Here is a 20,285-nt window from a genome sequence, read left to right on the forward strand (position 1 = left end):
GGGCCCAGCCACAACCAGCAATGTTAACAGATGAAGAGTACTGTTCTAAAATGGCTACATTTCAGAAAAATAGAAAACATGTCCCCAGATATGCTTTCATATCTGGATGATTTTCATTCACTAGTCACTTTGAACATTAAACAATATTTGAAAACTGTTCAGAGACAAGTATGAAGATAAGCATTTCTTATCTAGCAATAACAAATCTGACTGCTCATAGAAATTTGGATATTTCAAATATACATAAATAATTGAGAATCCACATTGTTTGCATTACTTCAAAAAGTATTAAACAAAATTAATTCCAGTAATCATATTGCTTCTGCTTTTTACAGCATGTTTACATTGAAGTATTCAGTTGAATTATTTTTATGCTTTCCAGAATCTGAGAAAACTCTTGAATAAAATGAAAAAACCCAACTCAAACAAGATATGCACTTAAAAAGGGGGGAAATATCTATTTATATGAGAAAAGAGTTTGTTGAAGCTCTGTGTGAGGGTCAGTCTTGCAAACGTGCCACTGAGTATAGGCCCTTTCAGTGCCGCTGTGGAACTGATGGGAGAATTGGGAGCTACTGACTAAATTATTAAGTACTTGTGTAGGAGAAGCATTTTCAGGACTGCTATTTCAACCATCCACACATTCATGTGGAGGCAGGAGTCTTTGTAGCTGTGAAAGTAACCTTCAAAATGTGAACTGAATACAAGCTGAAGTGAATACAAATTCAGAAATGTCAAATGCCCCATTCAACTCCAGGTATTACTAATGAAGACTAAGAGGACGGGTGACAATGTTGGCATTTTAAAGTATTTAACTAAAGTATTTAACTCCCTCCTTATTTGAGGAGAGAGATCAAGCTATTGTGCTCCATCAGTGCGGATATGGTAGCAGATATTGGCACAGACAATTACTATTAAAAAATTTCTTGATCATCCCAAATTTAAAGTCACCTAACTGCTTTGCCCAAAAGGAGGAAGGAAAAAGGAGATGCATCCACTCCCCAGAGCCAAAAGCCTCAACTGTCTCTTGGTCACCAAAAAGCAGCAACAAAAGATCACCACATCTTTCTGAATGTCAGAAGCCCCAACAATCCTCTATTCAGTGAGATAGACATCCTGCTTTCTCACAACAGGCTATGATGCATTTATGTGTTTTCCTTACAAAATCCTGTGGAACATTAAAAAAAAATGGTTACTCCCTTCTCGTAACTGTTGTTCTTCGAGATGGCATTAATAAAGGTTCAGAGAAGGGCAACTAAAATGATTAGGGGTTTGGAACGGGTTCCATATGAGGAGAGATTAAAGAGGCTAGGACTTTTCAGCTTGAAAAAGAGGAGACTGAGAGGGAATATGATAGAAGTATATAAAATCATGAGTGGTGTGGAGAAAGCGAATTAGGAAAAGTTATTTTCTTGTTCCCATACTATAAGAACTAGGGGCCACCAAATGAAATTAATGCGCAGCAGGTTTAAAACAAATAAAAGGAAGTTCTTCTTCACACAGCGCACAGTCAACCTGTGGAAACTCCTTGCCTGAGGAGGTTGTGAAGGCTAGGACTATGATAGGGTTTAAAAGAGAACTAGATAAATTCATGGAGGTTAAGTCCATTAATGGTGTCCCTAGCCTCCATTTGTCAGAGGGTGGAGATGGATGGCAGGAGAGAGAACACTTGATCCTTACCCATTAGGTGCACTCCCTCTGGGACACCTGGCATTGGCCACTGTCGGTAGACCAGATACTGGGCTGGATGGACCTTTGGTCTGACCCAGTATGGCCATTCTTATGTGTTCATGTCCATTCCAATCAGGTGTGTGGGTGCGCACATGAATGATGGCTGGAAGATTTTTCTCCTAGCAGCATCCATTGGGTTGGCCCAGGCGCCCCTCGAAGTCACGCCTTCATGGTGTTCAATATAGAGCCCTGCCAACCCTCCACCCCTTAAGTTCCTTCTTGCCAGCTACTCTAACAGAGGGGTAGGAGGGTGGGTATTGGAATGGACATGAACAACACATTTCGAAGAACAACAGTTACGAGAAGTGAGTAACCGTTTTTTCTTCTTCGAGTGCTTGTTCATGTCCATGCCAATCAGGTGACTCCCAAGCCCAAGTTCAGGAGGAGGGGTCGGAGCTGTCCACTGATTGGAGTACTGCTCTTCCAAAGGTCGCATCGTCTCTGGCCTGCTGAGTAATCACGTAATGCACAGCGAAAGTGTGTATGGAGGACCACGTCACTGCTCTGCAGATTTCCTGGATGGGAACCTGAGCCAGGAATGCCGTAGATGAAGCCTGCGCCCTGGTAGAGTGCACAGTGATCAGAGGTGCAGGAACACCTGCCAGGTCGTAGCACTCACGGATGCCAATTTTTACAGTGACTGCCACATACTTGCGTTCAGATTGTTATAATCTGATGGGAAATATATGGATTCTAGGCTTCTTCAACTGTACATTACGTTACTGCTAAGAAATTAAATGAACCAAAATCCCAAACAGGTAACATTCAATCATAATTTCACAATATTTTTAGTCTGCACAGCAGAGATGGCAGAAAACACCACACTCCTAGAACTGTGTTTACACCACAGACAAGAAAGTCCACTCAGCAGAGCTAAATTAGCTGGTACTCCATAAAAAATGCATATAAAACACTAAAATAACTGAAGTTTACCAAGTGTTAGGGTATAAAAACAGGAAAAAAAATATTGTATGCATCTAAGATATTACAAACAAGAGAAAGGTGGGGAAAAAACCATTGGAAACCCTTTTTAAAGCTGTTAATGACACCCAGTCATAAATAACTGAAAAGATTTTTGGTTTTTGGCATTATTAGCACAGATTAGCAACTTATTTTGCTCTTTAACATGTCAATATATATTAAACTACTAGTAAAAAATACATTTATTAAATTATATTCCAGTAGTCTGAAAAAGTAGAAATTCAGCTAACATTTTAGGCATGAACTTGAAAAAACATTTTTGTCTAAACCAATTTAAAGTGTAAATAAATTACTATAAAACACATTTAATCATTCTAATATATTACAATCATATGGTAAAGTACTAAAAAGGTCTGTATATAACTATAAACACATAAATTAGTTTTCAGATTCTTCTAAAAAGAAGCTTGAACAGATTTCTACATCTTCCCATCAATTGTTTTAGTCTAGTTTAGACAACAGTATAATGTGTACAATTAAAACAACAACTTTATGGTTTAATAGAAACTGACAGAAAGCAGTAGTAGTATGAGAAAGTAATATATCCCAAAGGCCTATGATTCTAGCACCCCCTATAGACCTAGGAATTAACACCCCCCTAGCACTACAAACAAACAAACACAGGACTGCTGGTAAAACACCTTTATTTCCAACCCCAGTTGCATGAGGGTTACAAACAATTTAAATTTGTTACATGGCAGGCTGACAGTAGCTACTATGATAAGCAGGATCACCATAATACTTCCAGTTAATATCACTCAGCAGCACTTTTGCCATTGATTTGTGTTAGATTGGTAAAATGTTTAGATCAGTGGTTCTGAAACTATTTACTATTGTGGGCCACATATGCAGCTCTCAATGTGGGCCTCATCCACACAATATATACACTACCTGAACAGCTACACAAAAAAGAAGTTTAGTATTTGTTATATGACAGCAATACAATTCAAATTGATATAGCACCTTTCATTTCAACACTGGCACATGTCTACCACAGGCATTTTAAATTAGCAAAGTAAGTCAAAATATTAACTGTTAAAATTAATTTACTGCAAGGGTGGCATGGCATGGTGTATTGCCACCCTCAATTCTGCACTGCTGGTGGTGGTGTGGCAGGGCTGAGCCCCTGGAGAGCATGGCTGCCGAGCCTGCCTGCAAAGATGGAGAGCCCTGCACAGTGCGGGGCACCCAGCCCCCCCCCAGCCAGGGACTGCCCCCTCATGCATCCAATCCCCCAGTCAGGGACTGTCACCCATACACCCAGATCCTCCACCAAATGACTGTCCCCCATCCCCTCACCAGACTGCCTCCCCCCACATCATCCAAAACCCTGGGGACTGTACCCCCCAGCATCCAGACCCCCGCAACACTGGGCTAAAACTTGTGCCTGCCCTGCAGAGACAGGGTGCCCTGTCCAGGACATATCGGCCACCTGAGGGACTGCCCCCCATGCACACAGCCCCCACCTAGGAATTGCCCCCCAGCAGCACCCAGCAACTGCCCCCCAAGGAGTGCCCCCCAGTACTCAACCCCCCCATCCAGGGACTGTGCCCCAGTATCTAGTCCCCCATCCAGGGACATCCCCCAGTCACCAGTCCCCCAATCTACAGTCTGTCCCCCCATGCACCAGCTGAACTCCCCTCCCCGTGTCTCTGGACCCCTGCACCTGCCCCCCACATTCCAGGCCCCTCCACCCCTTCCCCATTGGTCTCCTACCTTGGCTGCACATAATTCAGCCATGAAGCCTGCCCTGCCCCTGTGATCCGAATACTGGGAAGTTAGCTCTAGCCAGGGTCACTGGAGCCACGATCCTGCGAGGGAGGAGGGGAGCGCTGAGCTCCCTAGCCTCCTGCTGTTGCTGCTGGACCCGATCCTGCGCTGTCCCATTTTACATCCTCACCAGCAGCTCTGCACCCGGGGTAGGTGTCCCTCCTGCCCAGCTCTAGTTACAGCCCTGAGGAGGTCACATGGACTGCAGCTGTGTGCTGATTGGGCCGCAAGCAGCCCACGGGTTGAGAACCACTGGTTTAGATGGATAACTATTACTCTTCGGCTGGCCAGACAGTGGAGTTCCACACAAGGATAGTGGGGTGGGAAATGCATGTCCTGAGCTGCAGCAGAATTAACACACTTAATTCCTGACTGCTTAGTACAGCGACTGTAGCACTTAAGTGAAGATACTCCTACACAGACAGGAGAGCTTCTCCTGTCGGCATAGTTAATCCACTTTCCCAAGACTGGGTAGCTATGTTGACACAGCACTGTCTATTAGGTGGGTTAGGTCCGTATATCTACATTACCACGGAGTGTGGATTTTTCACACCCTTGGGCAACGTAGTGTGACAAGGTTCCTCCTCTGCCTTGGTGGGTCCTGCGCTTATTGGCGGATTTGCTCGCCTCAGAGATTCACGGTGGTCCTCAGTTTGGCCACTTTTGCTAGTGGCTCAAACCTGCCATTCACTCAGCTAACCTCATCACTGGCCAGCATGGGGAAAGGGAGGAGAACAATCCCCGCAGTCTCTGCTGGTCCACCTAGTGGGTCGGGGGATAGGCCAGGGACCTTCCCCTCTGGTGGGACCCACACTCCAGGTCAACACCTCCTGTATCCAATAGGGATTTGGTGGGATGGGGGGAACCTGGGCCCACCCTCTACTCTGGGTTCCACCCCAGGGCTCTGTGGACTGCAGCTGTCTACGGTGTTTCGTATAACACCTGTGTGACAGCTACAACTCCCTGGGCTACTTCCCCATGGCCTCCTCCCAACACCTTCTGTATCCTGACCATAGGACCTTCCTCCTGATGCCAGATAGCGTTTGTACTCCTCAGTCCTTCAGCACCACGCCCTCTCACTCTCAGCTACTTGCGTGCCCCTCCCTGACTGAAGTGAGGTCCTTTTTAAACCAGGTGCCCTGATTAGCCTGCCTGTCTTAACTGATTCTAGCAGCTTCTTAATTGACTTCAGGTGTCCTAATTAGCCTGTCTGCCTTAACTGGTTCCAGCAAGTTCCTGATTGTTCTGGAACTGCACCTGTTACTTTACCCAGGGAAAAGGGACCCGCTTAACCTGGGGCTAATATATCTGTCTTCTATCACTCTTCTGTAGCCATCTGGACCAACCCTGTCACAGTAGTTATACTGCTATAGGTCTGTAGTATAGACCTGGCCTCAGTCATCTGCTAACCCCTTGCAACTGCTTATTTTGAACTTTAGGAAAAGCTAATTGTGTTGTAGCCTTTGACACCCAGAGCAGACCACTGAAGGAGAAGAGTGGAAAACAGAGGGAACTTCTGCATCTGAAGATTGCCTCTAAGAACCCCAACACCAGGGTAAAGAAAATAGACTTGTTTTGGGGATAGGGCTGAAAGAAGATGTACTTTGGCAACAACACTGGAAATTACAAGTAAGAGCTGTCCTTTCAGTTTCCTTCTATTTTTATAAAATTCCATCCAAACAACTCCTAATAAAGAGAGGAGTTTAGGAGTTGGACCTCTTGTCACATTGGCTTGTGGTACATCATATGACCAAAGCTTAACAGAACAGACACTAAGTGCAAGAGTAATGGATCGCTAATTTACAAAGGAGACTTCAGTGGTAGTGGTTTTTCAATTCAATATAGAAAGAACTTTATTATGAAAAGCCTCAGTTACACTTCAAGGTGAACATAAGCAAATGTTTTAGTCTCATGTCAAACTGTAGCATTTTTATTATAACCGTAAATATTGTTTTGGGTAATGGATTTAAAAGAAAAATCTTTTCTTGCTTATTCTTTTAATCCAATTCAAATGTCTAGGTTACATTTCTTCTTTCTTTTCAGGTGGTATTTCCCTTTGATTGGGGGATTGATATTCAAATTAGTTCTAGCTTCAAATCCAACAGGAGAACACAATTTGAGCTGGAGCTCAAAGGCTTAAGAAAAATCATCTGCTGAGTATAGTGATAAAATCCTGAAGCAACAGGCCACTTGAAAAATTCTGTCCTAATCAGAGCAAAGCATTCCAAACATCAGCCAGGTCCTTTTTATTCTAAATATCAATTTACAGCAGAGGTGGGCAAACTACGGCCTGCGGGCCACACCCGGCCGGGGAGGCTAGCCCCCAGCCCCTCCCCCGCTGTCTCCCCTCCCCTGCAGCCTCAGAGCGATGCACCACCAGTGCTCTGGTCCACCGCTCCTGCTGGGCAGTGCAGTGGCGGCGTGGCTGGTTCTGGCCGGGCGGCGGGACTTTGCTGCTCTGAGCAGCATGGTAAGGGGAGGGTTGGATAAGGGGCAAGGGATACCAGGGGGAAGACAGGGAGCAGGGGGAGGTTGGATGGGGTGTAGGTTCTGGGAGGGGGAAGGGCAGTTTGGAAAGGTGTGGGAGTCCCGGGGGGGGCCTGTCTGGGGGCTGGGGTGTGAACAGGGGTCGGGGAAGTCAGGGGACAGGGAGCAGGGGGGATTGGATAGGGGGTGGGGTCCTGGGGGGTGGTTAGGGGCCAGGGTCCCGGGAGGGGGTGGTCAGGGGACAAGGAGCGTTGGATGGGTCGGAGGTTCTGAGGGGGGCAGGAAGTGGGAGGGGACAGATAGAGGGCAGGGGCCAGGCTCTTTGGGGAGGCACAACCTTCCCTACCCGGCCCTCCATAGAGTTTCAGAACGCCCATGTGGCCCTCGGGCCAAAAAGTTCGCCCATCCCTGATTTACAGACAGATAATGGTTCTTAAAAAGTAGTTAGCCCAGGGGAGGGCAAACTACAGCCCACGGGCTAGATCTGGCCCATCAGGGCTTTCAATCTGGCCGGCAGGATTGCCAGCCCCATGGTGCAGTTGAGCTAAGGCAGGCTCCTGCCTGCCCTGGCCCTGTGCTGCTCCCGGAAGCGGATGGCACCACATCCCTGCAGCCCCTTGGGGAGGAGGTGGCAGAGGGCTCCGTGCACTGCCCTTGCCTGCAGGCACTGCCTCTAGGGTGACCAGACAGCAAGTGTGAAAAATCAGGAGGGGGGTGGGGGGTAATAGGAGCCTATATAAGATAAAGCCCCAAATATCGGGACTGTCCCTATAAAATCACGGCATCTGGTCACCCTAACTGCTCCCCGCAGCTCCCACTGGGAATTGGCGGCTAATGGGAGCTTCAGGGGTGGTACCCACAGGCGAGGGCAGTGCACTGCGGAGCCACCTGCCCCACCCCACCCCCAAGAACCACAGCTGGACATACTGGCTGCTTCTGGGAGCGGCGCGGAGCCAGGGCAGGCAGGGAGCCTGCCTTAGCCCCACTGCACGCCATTGCCATTGCCATTGACACACCATCACAGGACCTAACCACATCAGCCACACCATCGGGGCTCATTCACCTGCATATCTACCAATGTGATATATGCCATCATGTGCCAGCAATGCCCCTCTGCCATGTACATTGGCCAAACCAGACAGTCTCTATGCAAAAGAATAAATGGATACAAATCAGACATCAAGATTTCTAACATTCAAAAACCAATAGGAGAGCACTTCAATCTCCCTGGACTCTCAATAACAGACTTAAAAGTGGCCATCCTTCAACAAAAAAACTTCAAAAACTGACTTCAAGGAGAAACTGCAGAACTGGAATTAATTTGCAAACTGGACACCATCAAATTAGGCCTGAATAAAGATTGGGAGAGGATCGGTCACTACAAAAAGTAATTTTCCCTCTAATGACACTCACACCTTTTTGTCAACTGTTGGAAATGAGCGATGTCCACCTTGATTGCATTGGCCTCATTAGCACTACAAAAGTAATCAACTGTTGAGAATAGATCACTTCCACCTTAATTGAATTTGCCTTGTTAGCACTGACCCCCCACTTGGTAAGGCAACTCCCATCTTTTCATGTGCTGTAATATATATACTGCTTACTGTATTTTTCACTCCATGCATCTGATGAAGTGGGTTTTAGCCCACAAAAGCTTATGCCCAAATAAATTTGTTAGTCTCTAAGGTGCCACAAGGACTCCTTCGTTTTTATAAAAATTACATTGATGCACAAACCAAAACAGCATCCAACTCTCTCTCTTGATGCTGTGTTGGTTCTGTCATTTTTCAAAGGAGAACTGCACTTTAAGAACATCTTTAGAGTCACCAGTTTCCAAACAAGCTATGGGGAATTTTTTTTAGACTTGTGTGTATAGAGGTCAGTAATGTTAAAGGAAGTTGTTCATGCATCAGTACGTCCCAATAGAAATGCTGACAACTTTTCAAGACATGACTTTGCCCAGTAAGTCTAGCAGCCATTAATTTCAGCTGGATAAACCTCTAACTGTGTATATTGAGCAGTGAAGTGAAACTTGCTGATATCTTTCCAAACAATCAATTGTCCAAATTCTAAATATACATTAAAAGAAAATGCAGAACTTTCACACCATGAGGTGGACTTTACTACTTATCAAGACATATTTTAAAAGTGAATTAAATTGTGTGCATGTTATTCTAAGAAATCAAAGTGTTGAATATTAAAATATTTATATTTGTTGTGACAGATTAGATGTAAGACGCATGTATAAGAAGTCAGGATACTAATGCTAGCCCAAAAAGAATGTGTACTTTTTTCTTCAGACTTGAAGAAGAGCTCTGTAAGCTTGAAAGCTTGTCTCTCTCTCATCAACAGAACTTGAGCCTATAAAATATGTTACTTCACCCATCTTTTCTAATATCCTGGGACCAACATGGCTACAACAACATGGCATACCAAAAAAAAGCACTTGTCAGATAAGCTGTAGTGAATGAGTAAATCATTCTCTCTTTCAAATAAAGGATATAAAGGGTAGATAGATCTTCAACCTCCATAACTTTGGAAACTTATTCACCGACATTCCCATTGTGGATGTAAGGTTTATCTTTTTTAACATGCCTGTTGGATCAGCAAAAACAAAGAGGAGTCCTTGTGGCACCTTAGAGCCTAACAAATTTATTTGGCCATAAGCTTTGTGGGCTAAAACCCACTTCATCAGATGCATGGAGTGGAAAATACAGGAGGCAGGTATAAATATACAGCACATGAAAAGACAGGAGTTGCCTTAACAAGTGGGGGGTGGGGTTGTCAGTGGTTAACGAGCCAATTCAATTAAGGTGGAAGTGGCCTATTCAATTGGCTCGTTAACACTGACACCCCCCCCACACTTGTTAAGGCAACTCCTGTCTTTTCATGTGCTGTGTATTTATACCTGCCTCCTGTATTTTCCACTCCATGCATCTGATGAAGTGGGTTTTAGCCCACAAAGCTTATGCCCAAATAAATCTGTTAGTCTCTATTGTGCCACAAGGACGACTCCTTGTTTCTGCTGATACAGACTAACACAGCTTCCACTCTGAAACCTGTTAGATCAGGTCACTATCAGAGGTACCTTTGCAACAAATAATATTAGTGACAAAAATACTATAGGACTATTCAAGGCAAGCTTCAAATGGCAATAAAACATAACCCTGTCAAAAAAATGCCACAACAGTAAGCTATACCCAAGATTTAATTTCAAGAACTACACACTACTGTATCATCATTTTGTTTGCATAGCTCCCAGTTAAAATATGTCTTGCTTTACAAATACAGACAACTGTATTGAATTATGTTTCTTACCTATAACAAGTAGTTCCATATGGACATTCAGGTCTGTCATCATCATCATCTTGACTTACAACCGCCACGTCATGATAATCGCGGTCACCAGGGTGACTGAACTGCTGAAAATGAACTGGATTCTTCCTGTGATATTAAGGAACATATGTAAGTAAAAGTAAACAATATGACATTCACTACTCATGTGCATACAGGAATGGGGAATGCTGTGCAGCTAATTCAAGGAAGTTTATATTCAACAATGCGTAATTATTCATCTGTTTGTGGCTTTGTATGTCGTGGTAAGCTTCAATTCTGTAATGTTAGTCATTTAAGACTTATTTTCATAGCAAATCATATAAAAGTTTTCAGTTTCTTTGTCTTAGCTCACGGGACTTGATTGTGCTCCGATAAAAGTTAAATAGGAGTTTTCCCCATTGACTTCAAATTGAAGTAGTATATGGTAACTAATGGCCTGGTACAAACTTCATGTGCTTTTTTCAGTACTTCTGTACCAAGATGGGACATGAGGAAAAAAGTCTTTCTATGGAGAGGTAAAACTCTATTACAAAATACCTACAAAACTGATAACCCAGTTGTAGAGACAAGTCCTTACTTAGGAATAGCTGGGTCTTATTTTCCTGACACCCAACTCTTCAGATCAGTTCCTAGAACAGTAAACTACCCTACTATAGTACAGAATCTCCCCTTAGTGGTCATCTTCCAAAGTATGTTTCAATTAACTATTTCCATACAATATACACATTAATGATTGCTGTTTTACTTGCCCTACTTAAACAGTTAAACTGCAGCCTCTTTTGTATTCGCAATTTTTATCTTTTAAAATCCATAAATAAATACAAACACCTATAGGCATATTCACACAATTTTGTCTTTCTCTCTCTCGCTGACAGGCGTACAAGATGCCAAAATGCATCTTCCTCAGTCTACTTGAACAGACCATGAAAATAGACTCTTTTCTCTGACAAAAAAAGGAATGCCCGAATCTCAAACTGCAAGATATAATTATTGGAACATGACATGTAAGATGCAATCATTACATTCATAAATTACAATCCCATTCCAGACACTAGTTCAGACAGTAGGATTGCTATATACACGAAGCCAGAAGCCACGTGGGACAACTCCACGATTGTCATAGTGGCCATGAACTCCTAAGAAGAATCATCTATACGACCATGAAAGCCACTGAGTACTACCAGCCTCAGCACATCAGTGCCACCATAGTGAGAAGTCTGGGGATTTCAGCTGTAGCTTCTACAAAGTGCTCTATCCATCATATTAAGCTCATTTTACTCCAATCCTGTGACCCATGCAGAAACTCAAAAATTTGAAGCAGGAGATTGTGAAGCTTCTGCTACATCTGAGACCAGATACTAAAACTATTAACAGCATAATGTACTTTTATGTAGTATAAGGATTTCAAAGCACTATACAAATATACCCATTTATAGATGGGTTAACTGATAAGGTAAGTGATTTGTCAAAAGTCACACAGCTAGTTATTGTCAACTATACCACTTGAATCCAGACTCAGTGTTCTGCTCAACCCACTAGGCCACACTTGAAGTTGCGTGCACTAACTGCAGAAAGACACTCTAAAGTTGCTTTTAACAGTCATTTTATCTTTTTAAACTATCACCGAACCTTTTAGAGATCATCATCATTTCCTTCCGTCAGATTAAGCACAACCAAATTAATGATGTCTTGGGAAATCAACTGACCTTTTTTGTTTAAGAATAATCATCAAACCAAACCTTCCTAGAGTCAGTTGGTTCAATTATTTTTCTAGAGGTAATGCTAATATGTTACCTAGATAAGCAAGGAGAATAGAAGACCACCAAGGTTAACTAACACAGCTTCCAGAACGATCCAAAAGAAAATAATGCTCTTGAATTGATTTTTATGTTCATTTCCACTCCAAGATTCAGACAGCAGTAGGTTTCTATCTAATGCCTCAAGTCCAACAGCAGTCATGTCTAGAAGTTACAGAATTTTATATGTCAGTTTTCTTTTTAGGGATACTTTATACAAAACATGAAGATCACTGAATAATTGGCCTTTCACCAGAGGAGGTCTTTCTGATCATTTTTTGTTCAATCAAGCATACAGATTTCTTAGGGACAATGACTGATTTAAGTTAACTGTCAAATTACATACTATGTGTGAAGAAGCTTAAATGGCCATCAGGGCAAATAAAATATTAAACTCTACCCTGTCCTGTCTGACGAAGTCCTAGCTGTTCTGCTTTCATTTCATGTTCTGCTCAATGTTACCAGCATGCACAGTAAAAGCATCAAATTATATACCATAGATAAGCCAATGTTTCTCTTCTTGACAGCAGAAGAACAACCTACTCATTCTCCCCATTGCTGTACTTACAGTTAACTTTCTACTTTTCTAAGGCACAAAACAATTCAGACAAAAGTAAAGGAACACCACATCCATTACACTAGGGAATGACCCATATACTACACTGTCGAAATGGTTGAATTCTATAATAAACTCTTGGACAGTGGAGAACACTAATGTTCAGCTGACCAGAACAACATGGTTTTTCTTGTGTAAGTAAGTTCAATACATTACTTACAAGAGTATTTTATATGCCTATAAAGATTCACAAGCTATGCGGCTTTGTAAAATAAAAGCTTTAAATTATACTTGATATACCTGAGTTATTTAATACCTGCAGCTTTACAGTAATTTATAGAAAATTTTAGTTATTATATACCCAACTTGCTGCTAAACAAAGCATTTGAACAAAAAATGACAGTTACCAAAAATCAAAGGAATTATCCACCAGGAAAAATCTTCCTGCTGTGACAATGAGCTATTTACTACAGTTTTTTAAGATTCCTGACTAGCTAAAGGGTCTTTAATCAAACCAGTTACAAAGTCAGTCGAGCTGATTTGAATCAATAGATTGGATTTTAATTCTCATTGATTTCCTAGAAGGCTTTTGATAGGTATACAAGCAACAAAGTCATTTGGAACATCAATTTTTTAAAAAAACAATGACTTTGCTGCTACAGTATCACCACCATTGGAGTCCCATTAACAAAAATGCAATCACAAACCATAGCTATTACACTATTGATTGTAAACCTGAAGAGTTCAAATCTAAAGTTCTGACATGCTAGCATGTGTCTATAGTAACATACTCCATCATTAAGTTTACTGGAAGAGAGAACTTAGAGAGGCTTATCAAATGCTAGGCTAAGTTTAATTTTAAGGAAAACTAAAGATATTCCATTTTCAGAAGGGAGTAACATATATTTAGAAAAAAATGTGTATGCAAAGCCAAGAGTTCCTGTGGGTCCTGTTCTGCCAGTTCAGACAACAGGTTCTATATCTGTCCCTTCTAAGAAGTGCAGACATGAAACACAAGAGCTTTGGTGAGGTCACTGTCCCTGTATAAAGGGTGCAACAGCTTCCAGACTCAAGCTGAGTAAATTAAGCTGAGACTACTTGAGACAAAGTATGGTATTGTGGTTTGGTTAAAGCACTGGCTTGGGACTCTGGAGATCCTAGTTCAGTTCCTGGTTGTACCACACACTCCTTTTAAAACCCTGGACAAATCACTTGATTATTCCCCATCTGGAAAATGGGGATATACAGTCTTTCCACCACCCTTTGTCTATTTACACTATAAGCACCATGAAGCAGGGACAGTTTTGTACTATGTATATACAGCACCTTGTACAGAGGGAGCCTGATTTTGGTTGCCCCATCTAGGCATTAATGCAGCGCAAACAAACAAGAACAGCAGCAGACCAACAACCATCTATTGACAGGGAGAACCATTTGGGCTGGCACAAAAACACATGAAAAACAAATCAGCATGTAAGAATTTAGCCTTTACTATTGACCTGAGAGAGCCTAGACAATGGGGTTGGCTCACAACTGAATTGAACATTGACCCAATTTATTTCATTCTAAAGCAAATCTGGAGTTGTTGTGATTAGGGATAATGGAAACTGTCACGTAGCCATTAGTGACACTATCTTATCCTTGGAACAAAGGTGATGTGGTATCACTGAATTTGAATCTGCAGACATTCTCCCAAAGCTTGGTGATAGGATTAGTGGTTTGAGAGCTGATCACCAGGCCTTCTCCTCTAGCTGAAGTGCCTCCAGCCCTGTATGGGAAGAAACTGCCAGTTTGTGATTTATAAAAAGGAATGCCTGAAGGTACAAGGAGCATAAGTGTGTTGCAGAGGTCAATTTTTCTTTAGTTTTTATTTTCAGCTACAATTTTAAAAGACTTGAATGGGGGCGGGGGGGAAGAGGGGAAGGAGTTCCTCGGATAGACACACATAATAGGGAAGAATCATTGTGTTTGCAAAAAGTTCACCTGTGGCCCAGGATCTCTCTTAGAAGGATATGCTGGTTACTGTAAACTTAGTACATATGGAGTAGAAGGTTGAATGCTATTTTAATCGGTTATGTGTTACTATTCCTAGGTCACATCCAACAAACAGGGCCTTCTGGCAGGAGTTTGCCAGCCTGAAAGTGAAACTCTCAACGCCATTCAACTGCTGCTGAAGTGGAGAACACTGAATGAAGAGCCATAAGTAACTGCAGGAACACTCAAAGTCTGAAAAGAAGCACCATTGCCATCTAGGGAAGAGGAGGATTTAAGGGAATAACTAGTCATGGAAAAGTTCAATTGCACAAGCACAAGCTTGTTTTAAGTCAGGATTCACCTTATATAATTTAGAAGCAATGACTGAAACGGCAACGCAAGTATCAGCAATAGCAGGACATACGACTGGCGGCAAAAGAATTTCAACAAGCTTATCGTCTTCTAAACTCATACGAGATGCTTGTCTTTTCTGAAGAAGTGGTGGTGTGACTGCTGCCAATTCAGAAACGTTTTTGTTATAAGTTGTGAAAAATACCAGATGAATGCATACAGACGTTTAGGAGTGGCTGAGAGATTTTTATCCACAGTCCCCAAAGCTAACTTCTCAAAAAGGGGGACTGAGGTCCTTTTCTTTTAAAAGAGGAACAAAAGGAGAAACATCCATCTGACATTTTGCTTGAGCAAGACACTGGTCAGTGAAGAAGATAGGTCCGTTGGAAAGGAAGGTGACAACAAGCATTAGAAAACAGGGCCAATTCAAGCCATCTGTTGCCCTCTGCAGATCAATTTCTGAGCCCCTCACCCCTATACATTGTGATCATGGCACCTCAGCTATTAGAACCATATGTTGTGTTATACATAACCAACAGCTTCCCATTTCACACTTATTTATCTAAAAACTCAGTCACCCTCAACCGCATACACAAATCCCCAATCAACCAGCATTCTTAATTATTTTAAAAAATTGCTTTTAACATGATGACCAAAGCTACAAAATTATTTCTCCAGCTGTAAACAAGTAAGGTAAGGTTGATCCATGTTCACTTTCTGAGTGACTTCTAAAGTAAGCTGAAGCTGCTGCTTCCAATACTGAACAGTATTTACATGAAACTCTTGTCCACAAGCACAAGGTTTCTGTTATGCCTCACTTTGTGACTAGTATTCCTTGTCTTACAAAGTTAATGGCTTCTGACAGAATCATTGCCAAGAACAGAAAGTCTGTTTTAGGATAGATAAATTGAAAGGACTAAAACACATGAGTTGCCAATAAAGAGAATATGAATTAATGTGAATTGCAACCAGACAGATTTACCAATAAAGATTTTAAAACTATGGTGTTGGTGATTCTTTTTGTTAATTCAACTTACAACTCTGTATCCTAACCCACATCTTCTTATGGACGTCCTCAGGGAAAATGGAAACACGGCAATAAGTCATTACTGACTATGAAAGTGGAGTAAAGATACTCTCTCTTGTATGCCTTCATTGTTCTTTCAACATGATCATGCATCATTCTGTAAAATCCTGTCTCAACTTCCTCCCTGCCACAATCTCACAAACAAATGCAGCTAAGACGGACTTATTAGCATGTAGAGACAAGGTGGGAAAGGTAATATCTTTTTATTGGCCCAACTTCTGCTGGTGGAAGAGACAATCTTTCAAGCTACACAGAGCTCTTAATCAGGTCTGGAAAAGGTAATCAGAACCTTTTAGGGCAAGTTTATGATCCTTTGGTCATATTTTTGAATCTATTCTGTTTTACCTACATAAGATTTTATGTAAGCAACACTTTGACTGGCTCCCCTTTATCCTTTGCTCCACAGTGAAATATGCCTTGAGAAAATGTAAACAGCCCATCTTTAATCCAGCCCCCACTGTCTCCTGTCCTGAATCATAAACCCTGATTTCAAATTTGCGTGTGGTTAAAATTTCTTTGCATCCCAAGCTCAAATATGGCTGGTTACAACCCTTCTAACTTTCCTCACAGTTAAATCTCCTTAAGCTTTTGCATAGACTGTATTGGAAGAGAACTGTCCTATTTAAGCAAAGTTATTAGCAATACTTGTTCCTGACTATAGGCTATAGAATCATAGGACTGGAAGGGACCTTGAGAGGTCATCTAGTCCAGTTCCCTGCACTCATGGCAAGACAAAGTATTATCTAGACCACTCCTGACAGGTGTTTGTCTAACTTGCTCTTAAAAATCTCCAATGATGGAGATTCCACAAGCTCCCTAGGCAATTTATTCCAGTGCTTAACCACCTTGACAGTTAGGAAGTTTTTCCTACGGTCCAACCTAAACCGCCCTTGCTGCAATTTAAACCCATTGCTTCTTGTCCTCTTGTCAGAGGTTAAGAATAACAATTTTTCTCCCTCCTCCTTGTAACAACCTTTTATGTACTTGAAAACTCGTTTCTCTTCATGTGTCAGTATAATAATGCCTGAATCTGTAATTTTCACTCCTTGCATCTGAAGAAGTGGTTTTTTACCCAAGAAAGCTTATGCCCAAATAAATCTGTTAGTCTTTAAGGTGCCACCGGACTCCTTGTACCTGAAAACTTATCTCCCCTCCTAGTCTTCTCTTTTACAGATTAAATAAACCCAATTTTTTCAATCTTCCCTCATAGATCATGTTTTCTAGACCGTTAATCATTTTTGTTGCTCTTCTCTGGACTTTCTCCAATTTGTCCACAACTTTCCTGAAACGTGGCACCCAGAACTGGACGCAATACTACAGTTGAGGCCTAATCAGCGCAGAGTAGAGTGGAAGAATTACTTCTCATGTCTTGCTTACAACACTCCTGCTAATACATCCCAGAATGATGTTTGCTTTTTTCACAACAGTGTTACACTGTTGACTTATATTTAGGTTGTGGTCCACTGACCCCCAGATCTTTTTCTGCAGTACTCCTTCCTCGATGGTCATTTCCCATTTTGTATGCGTGCAACTGATTGTTCCTTCCTAAATGGAGTATTTTGCATTTGTCCTTACTGAATTTCATCTTATTTATTTCAGACCATTTCTCCAGTTTGTCCAGATCATTTTGAATTTTAATCCTATCCTCCAAAGCATTTGCAACCCCTCCCAGCTTGGTATCGTCCGCAAACTTTATAAGTGTACTCTCTATGCCATTATCTAAATCACTGGTGAAGATATTGAACAAAACCGGACCCAGAACTGATCCCTGCAAGACCCCACTCATTATGTCCTTCTAGCATGACTGTGAACTACTAATAACTACTCTCTGGGTATGGTTTTTCAACTAGTTTTGCACCCACCTTATAGTAGCTCCATCTAGGTTGCATTTTCCTAGTTTGTTTATGAGAAGATCATGCGAGACAGTTATCAAAAGCCTTACTAAAGTCAAGATATACTACGTCTACCCCTTCCCCAAATCCACAAGGCTTGCTACCCTGTCAAAGAAAGCTATCAGATTGGTCTGACACAATTTGTTCTTGACTAATCCATGCTGACTGTTACTTATCACCTTATTATCTATCTCCAAAAGGCTAAAGTATTAACTAATGTTTTAAAAACACTTCTTTACACAAGTCAACCTTATTGTCTGACTTAGCAATACTCATGGCTGGACAAGCCTTTTGCTATTGTAAAAGTCTATGCAGGGCAAAGGGAAGTAGAAGACAAAAAGGAACTCTATGGGACTGTAAGGTAGGTGGCACTGAGGATAAAGGAACACATGGAACTCTGGATCCTGTTGGGCAAGGAGAGGAAGAGGGAGCCCAAAGGAACCACTCTGTAAAGCTAATAAAAGCTTCTCAGGACATTCATAATAGGCAGCATTCCAACGTTTTGCACAGCTCATACACTTTGCAGGACTGAACAAGTCTTGGAGAGACCCTGAAGTCCTCCTTGACTCAGTATTGCAGAAGATATAAGGGGAGCCAGGGATGGTGTAGAGTTTCTAAGTTCTGCATTGCTCAATTTTATTTTTTAAGCAAGAATTAACACATAAAAACCTTTAATTTTTATTTGCTACAAATAGACACCAAGTTATATTCAAAACAAAATATGTCAAAGTATGAAAAGATTCGTGAAGTAACTGTGGTTCTTCAAGATGTGTCCCCCTATGCGAGCTTCGCTTTAGGTGACTACTGAGCAGTTCCCTCTGAGGTGAAGGGGGCTTCTGAGTAGAGCAGAGCATGGAAAAAAGTACAGCAAAAGAACAGCAAACACAGTATTGGGAGCAGTCGTAAGTTATTGCGTAGTATTCCGCGAACGTATGAATATATGCCCACATAGAAACTTTACATATTTCAATAATGGGCAGGTTTTTGAGAAATGCCGTAGAGGTGGAAATGGACTCTGTAGAGTAAGTTTGTATGTCTGAAGGTGCTTTAACTAATCCAGTCAGATAGCCACCTGGAAAGTCTTTGATTAGAGACTGCAGACCCTTTTGATATATCTGTGAGTGAGAAACAATTAGGGAATCTTTCTGAAGGGTTTAGTCCTATCCAGATAGAAGGCTAGGGCTCGCCTGACAGTAACAGTGTGCAACAGTGCCTCTTGTTTATCTAGGTGAGGTTTAGGGAGGAAGACTGGCAGGTGAATGGGTGGGTTAATATGGAACTCAGAGACTTTAGGTAAAAATCTGGGGCATGATCACCAATGTGACCTTGTCCTTTAAAAATACTGTGAAAGGGGGGCTTGCCGACATGACGGCTGTCAACAATCCAGTTTTCATTGATAAATGGAGGAGTGAACAAGTAGCCATTGGTTCAAATGGTGGTCTTGTAAGGCATTTAAGAACCAGACTGAGGTCCCAAAGAGATTTCCAAACCCCCTGAAGGATTTCACTGTTGTTGGGTGGGCAAAAATGGAATAACCCTCTATTTGAGAATGGAAAGCAATGATGCTGCCAGATGGACTCTAATGGAGCTCAGCAATAGTCCCAAACTTTTTAGTGTTAGGATACAGTCCAGTATAGCTGGCAGCAATGAGGTCATCAATGGAATACATTTGAGGTCACACCAACAGACAAATCTTGTCCATTTTTGAAAGTATGCATAGCGAATAGACTGTTTTCTGCTGGGTAACAGTACTTTTTTACCTCCTCTGATCAGGTTGTCTCTAATCCCAAGAGCCATCGACCAACCATGTTTTGAGACGAAGCACTCAGGAAGACTGGGGCGAAGGATCTTCCCAGTAGAGGAGATGAGGAGCGGCCTGGAGAGTGAACGGTCAGCTGTAACAGGTAAGGAAACTATGTTTGTCTGGGACAGGTCAGAACTATTAGGATGACTCTGGCTTTGTTCTTTTTTATTTTGAGTAGAACTTTGGCTATTTGAGGAGTGGGTGGGAATGCATTCAGTAGATCCGACAACCAATGAAGGTGAAAGGCATATCCCCGGGATCAGTGACCCAGACTGCCTCTGGAGCAGGACACAGCTCTTGTTTATGGAATATAGAATATGTGGTGGGTCTCTAATGGTCATTCTTTTTTGTTACCAGAATGAACCTGGAACATATCCCCTTTCCTCTGTGCTGCATGGGAACTGTTTTGTAGCCCCCAAGTGTAGGAGAGAGTCTCTGCCTTGACAAACCAAGTTCTTGTGAGAGGGGTCCCTGAAGAGGGATTGAAAAGAAGTGTTGTCGATGGAAGAGTGAAAAAGTG

General features: G+C 42.1%; 1 protein-coding gene across 4 annotated transcripts in view; it reads right to left on the bottom strand.

The window, feature by feature from the left end:
* The window catches only part of APLF (aprataxin and PNKP like factor), a 101,057-nt gene that overhangs the window by 36,281 nt on the left and 44,491 nt on the right, over positions 1-20,285 (bottom strand). For all 4 annotated transcript variants that reach the window (XM_048842748.2, XM_048842752.2, XM_048842750.2 and 1 more), the window contains one exon: positions 10,288-10,413. In XM_048842748.2, coding sequence (XP_048698705.1) covers positions 10,288-10,413 — 126 coding nt within the window. The remainder of the gene's footprint in view (positions 1-10,287; positions 10,414-20,285) is intronic.

Source organism: Caretta caretta, chromosome 3, assembly GCF_965140235.1.
Source record: "Caretta caretta isolate rCarCar2 chromosome 3, rCarCar1.hap1, whole genome shotgun sequence".
Taxonomy (NCBI): domain Eukaryota; kingdom Metazoa; phylum Chordata; order Testudines; family Cheloniidae; genus Caretta; species Caretta caretta.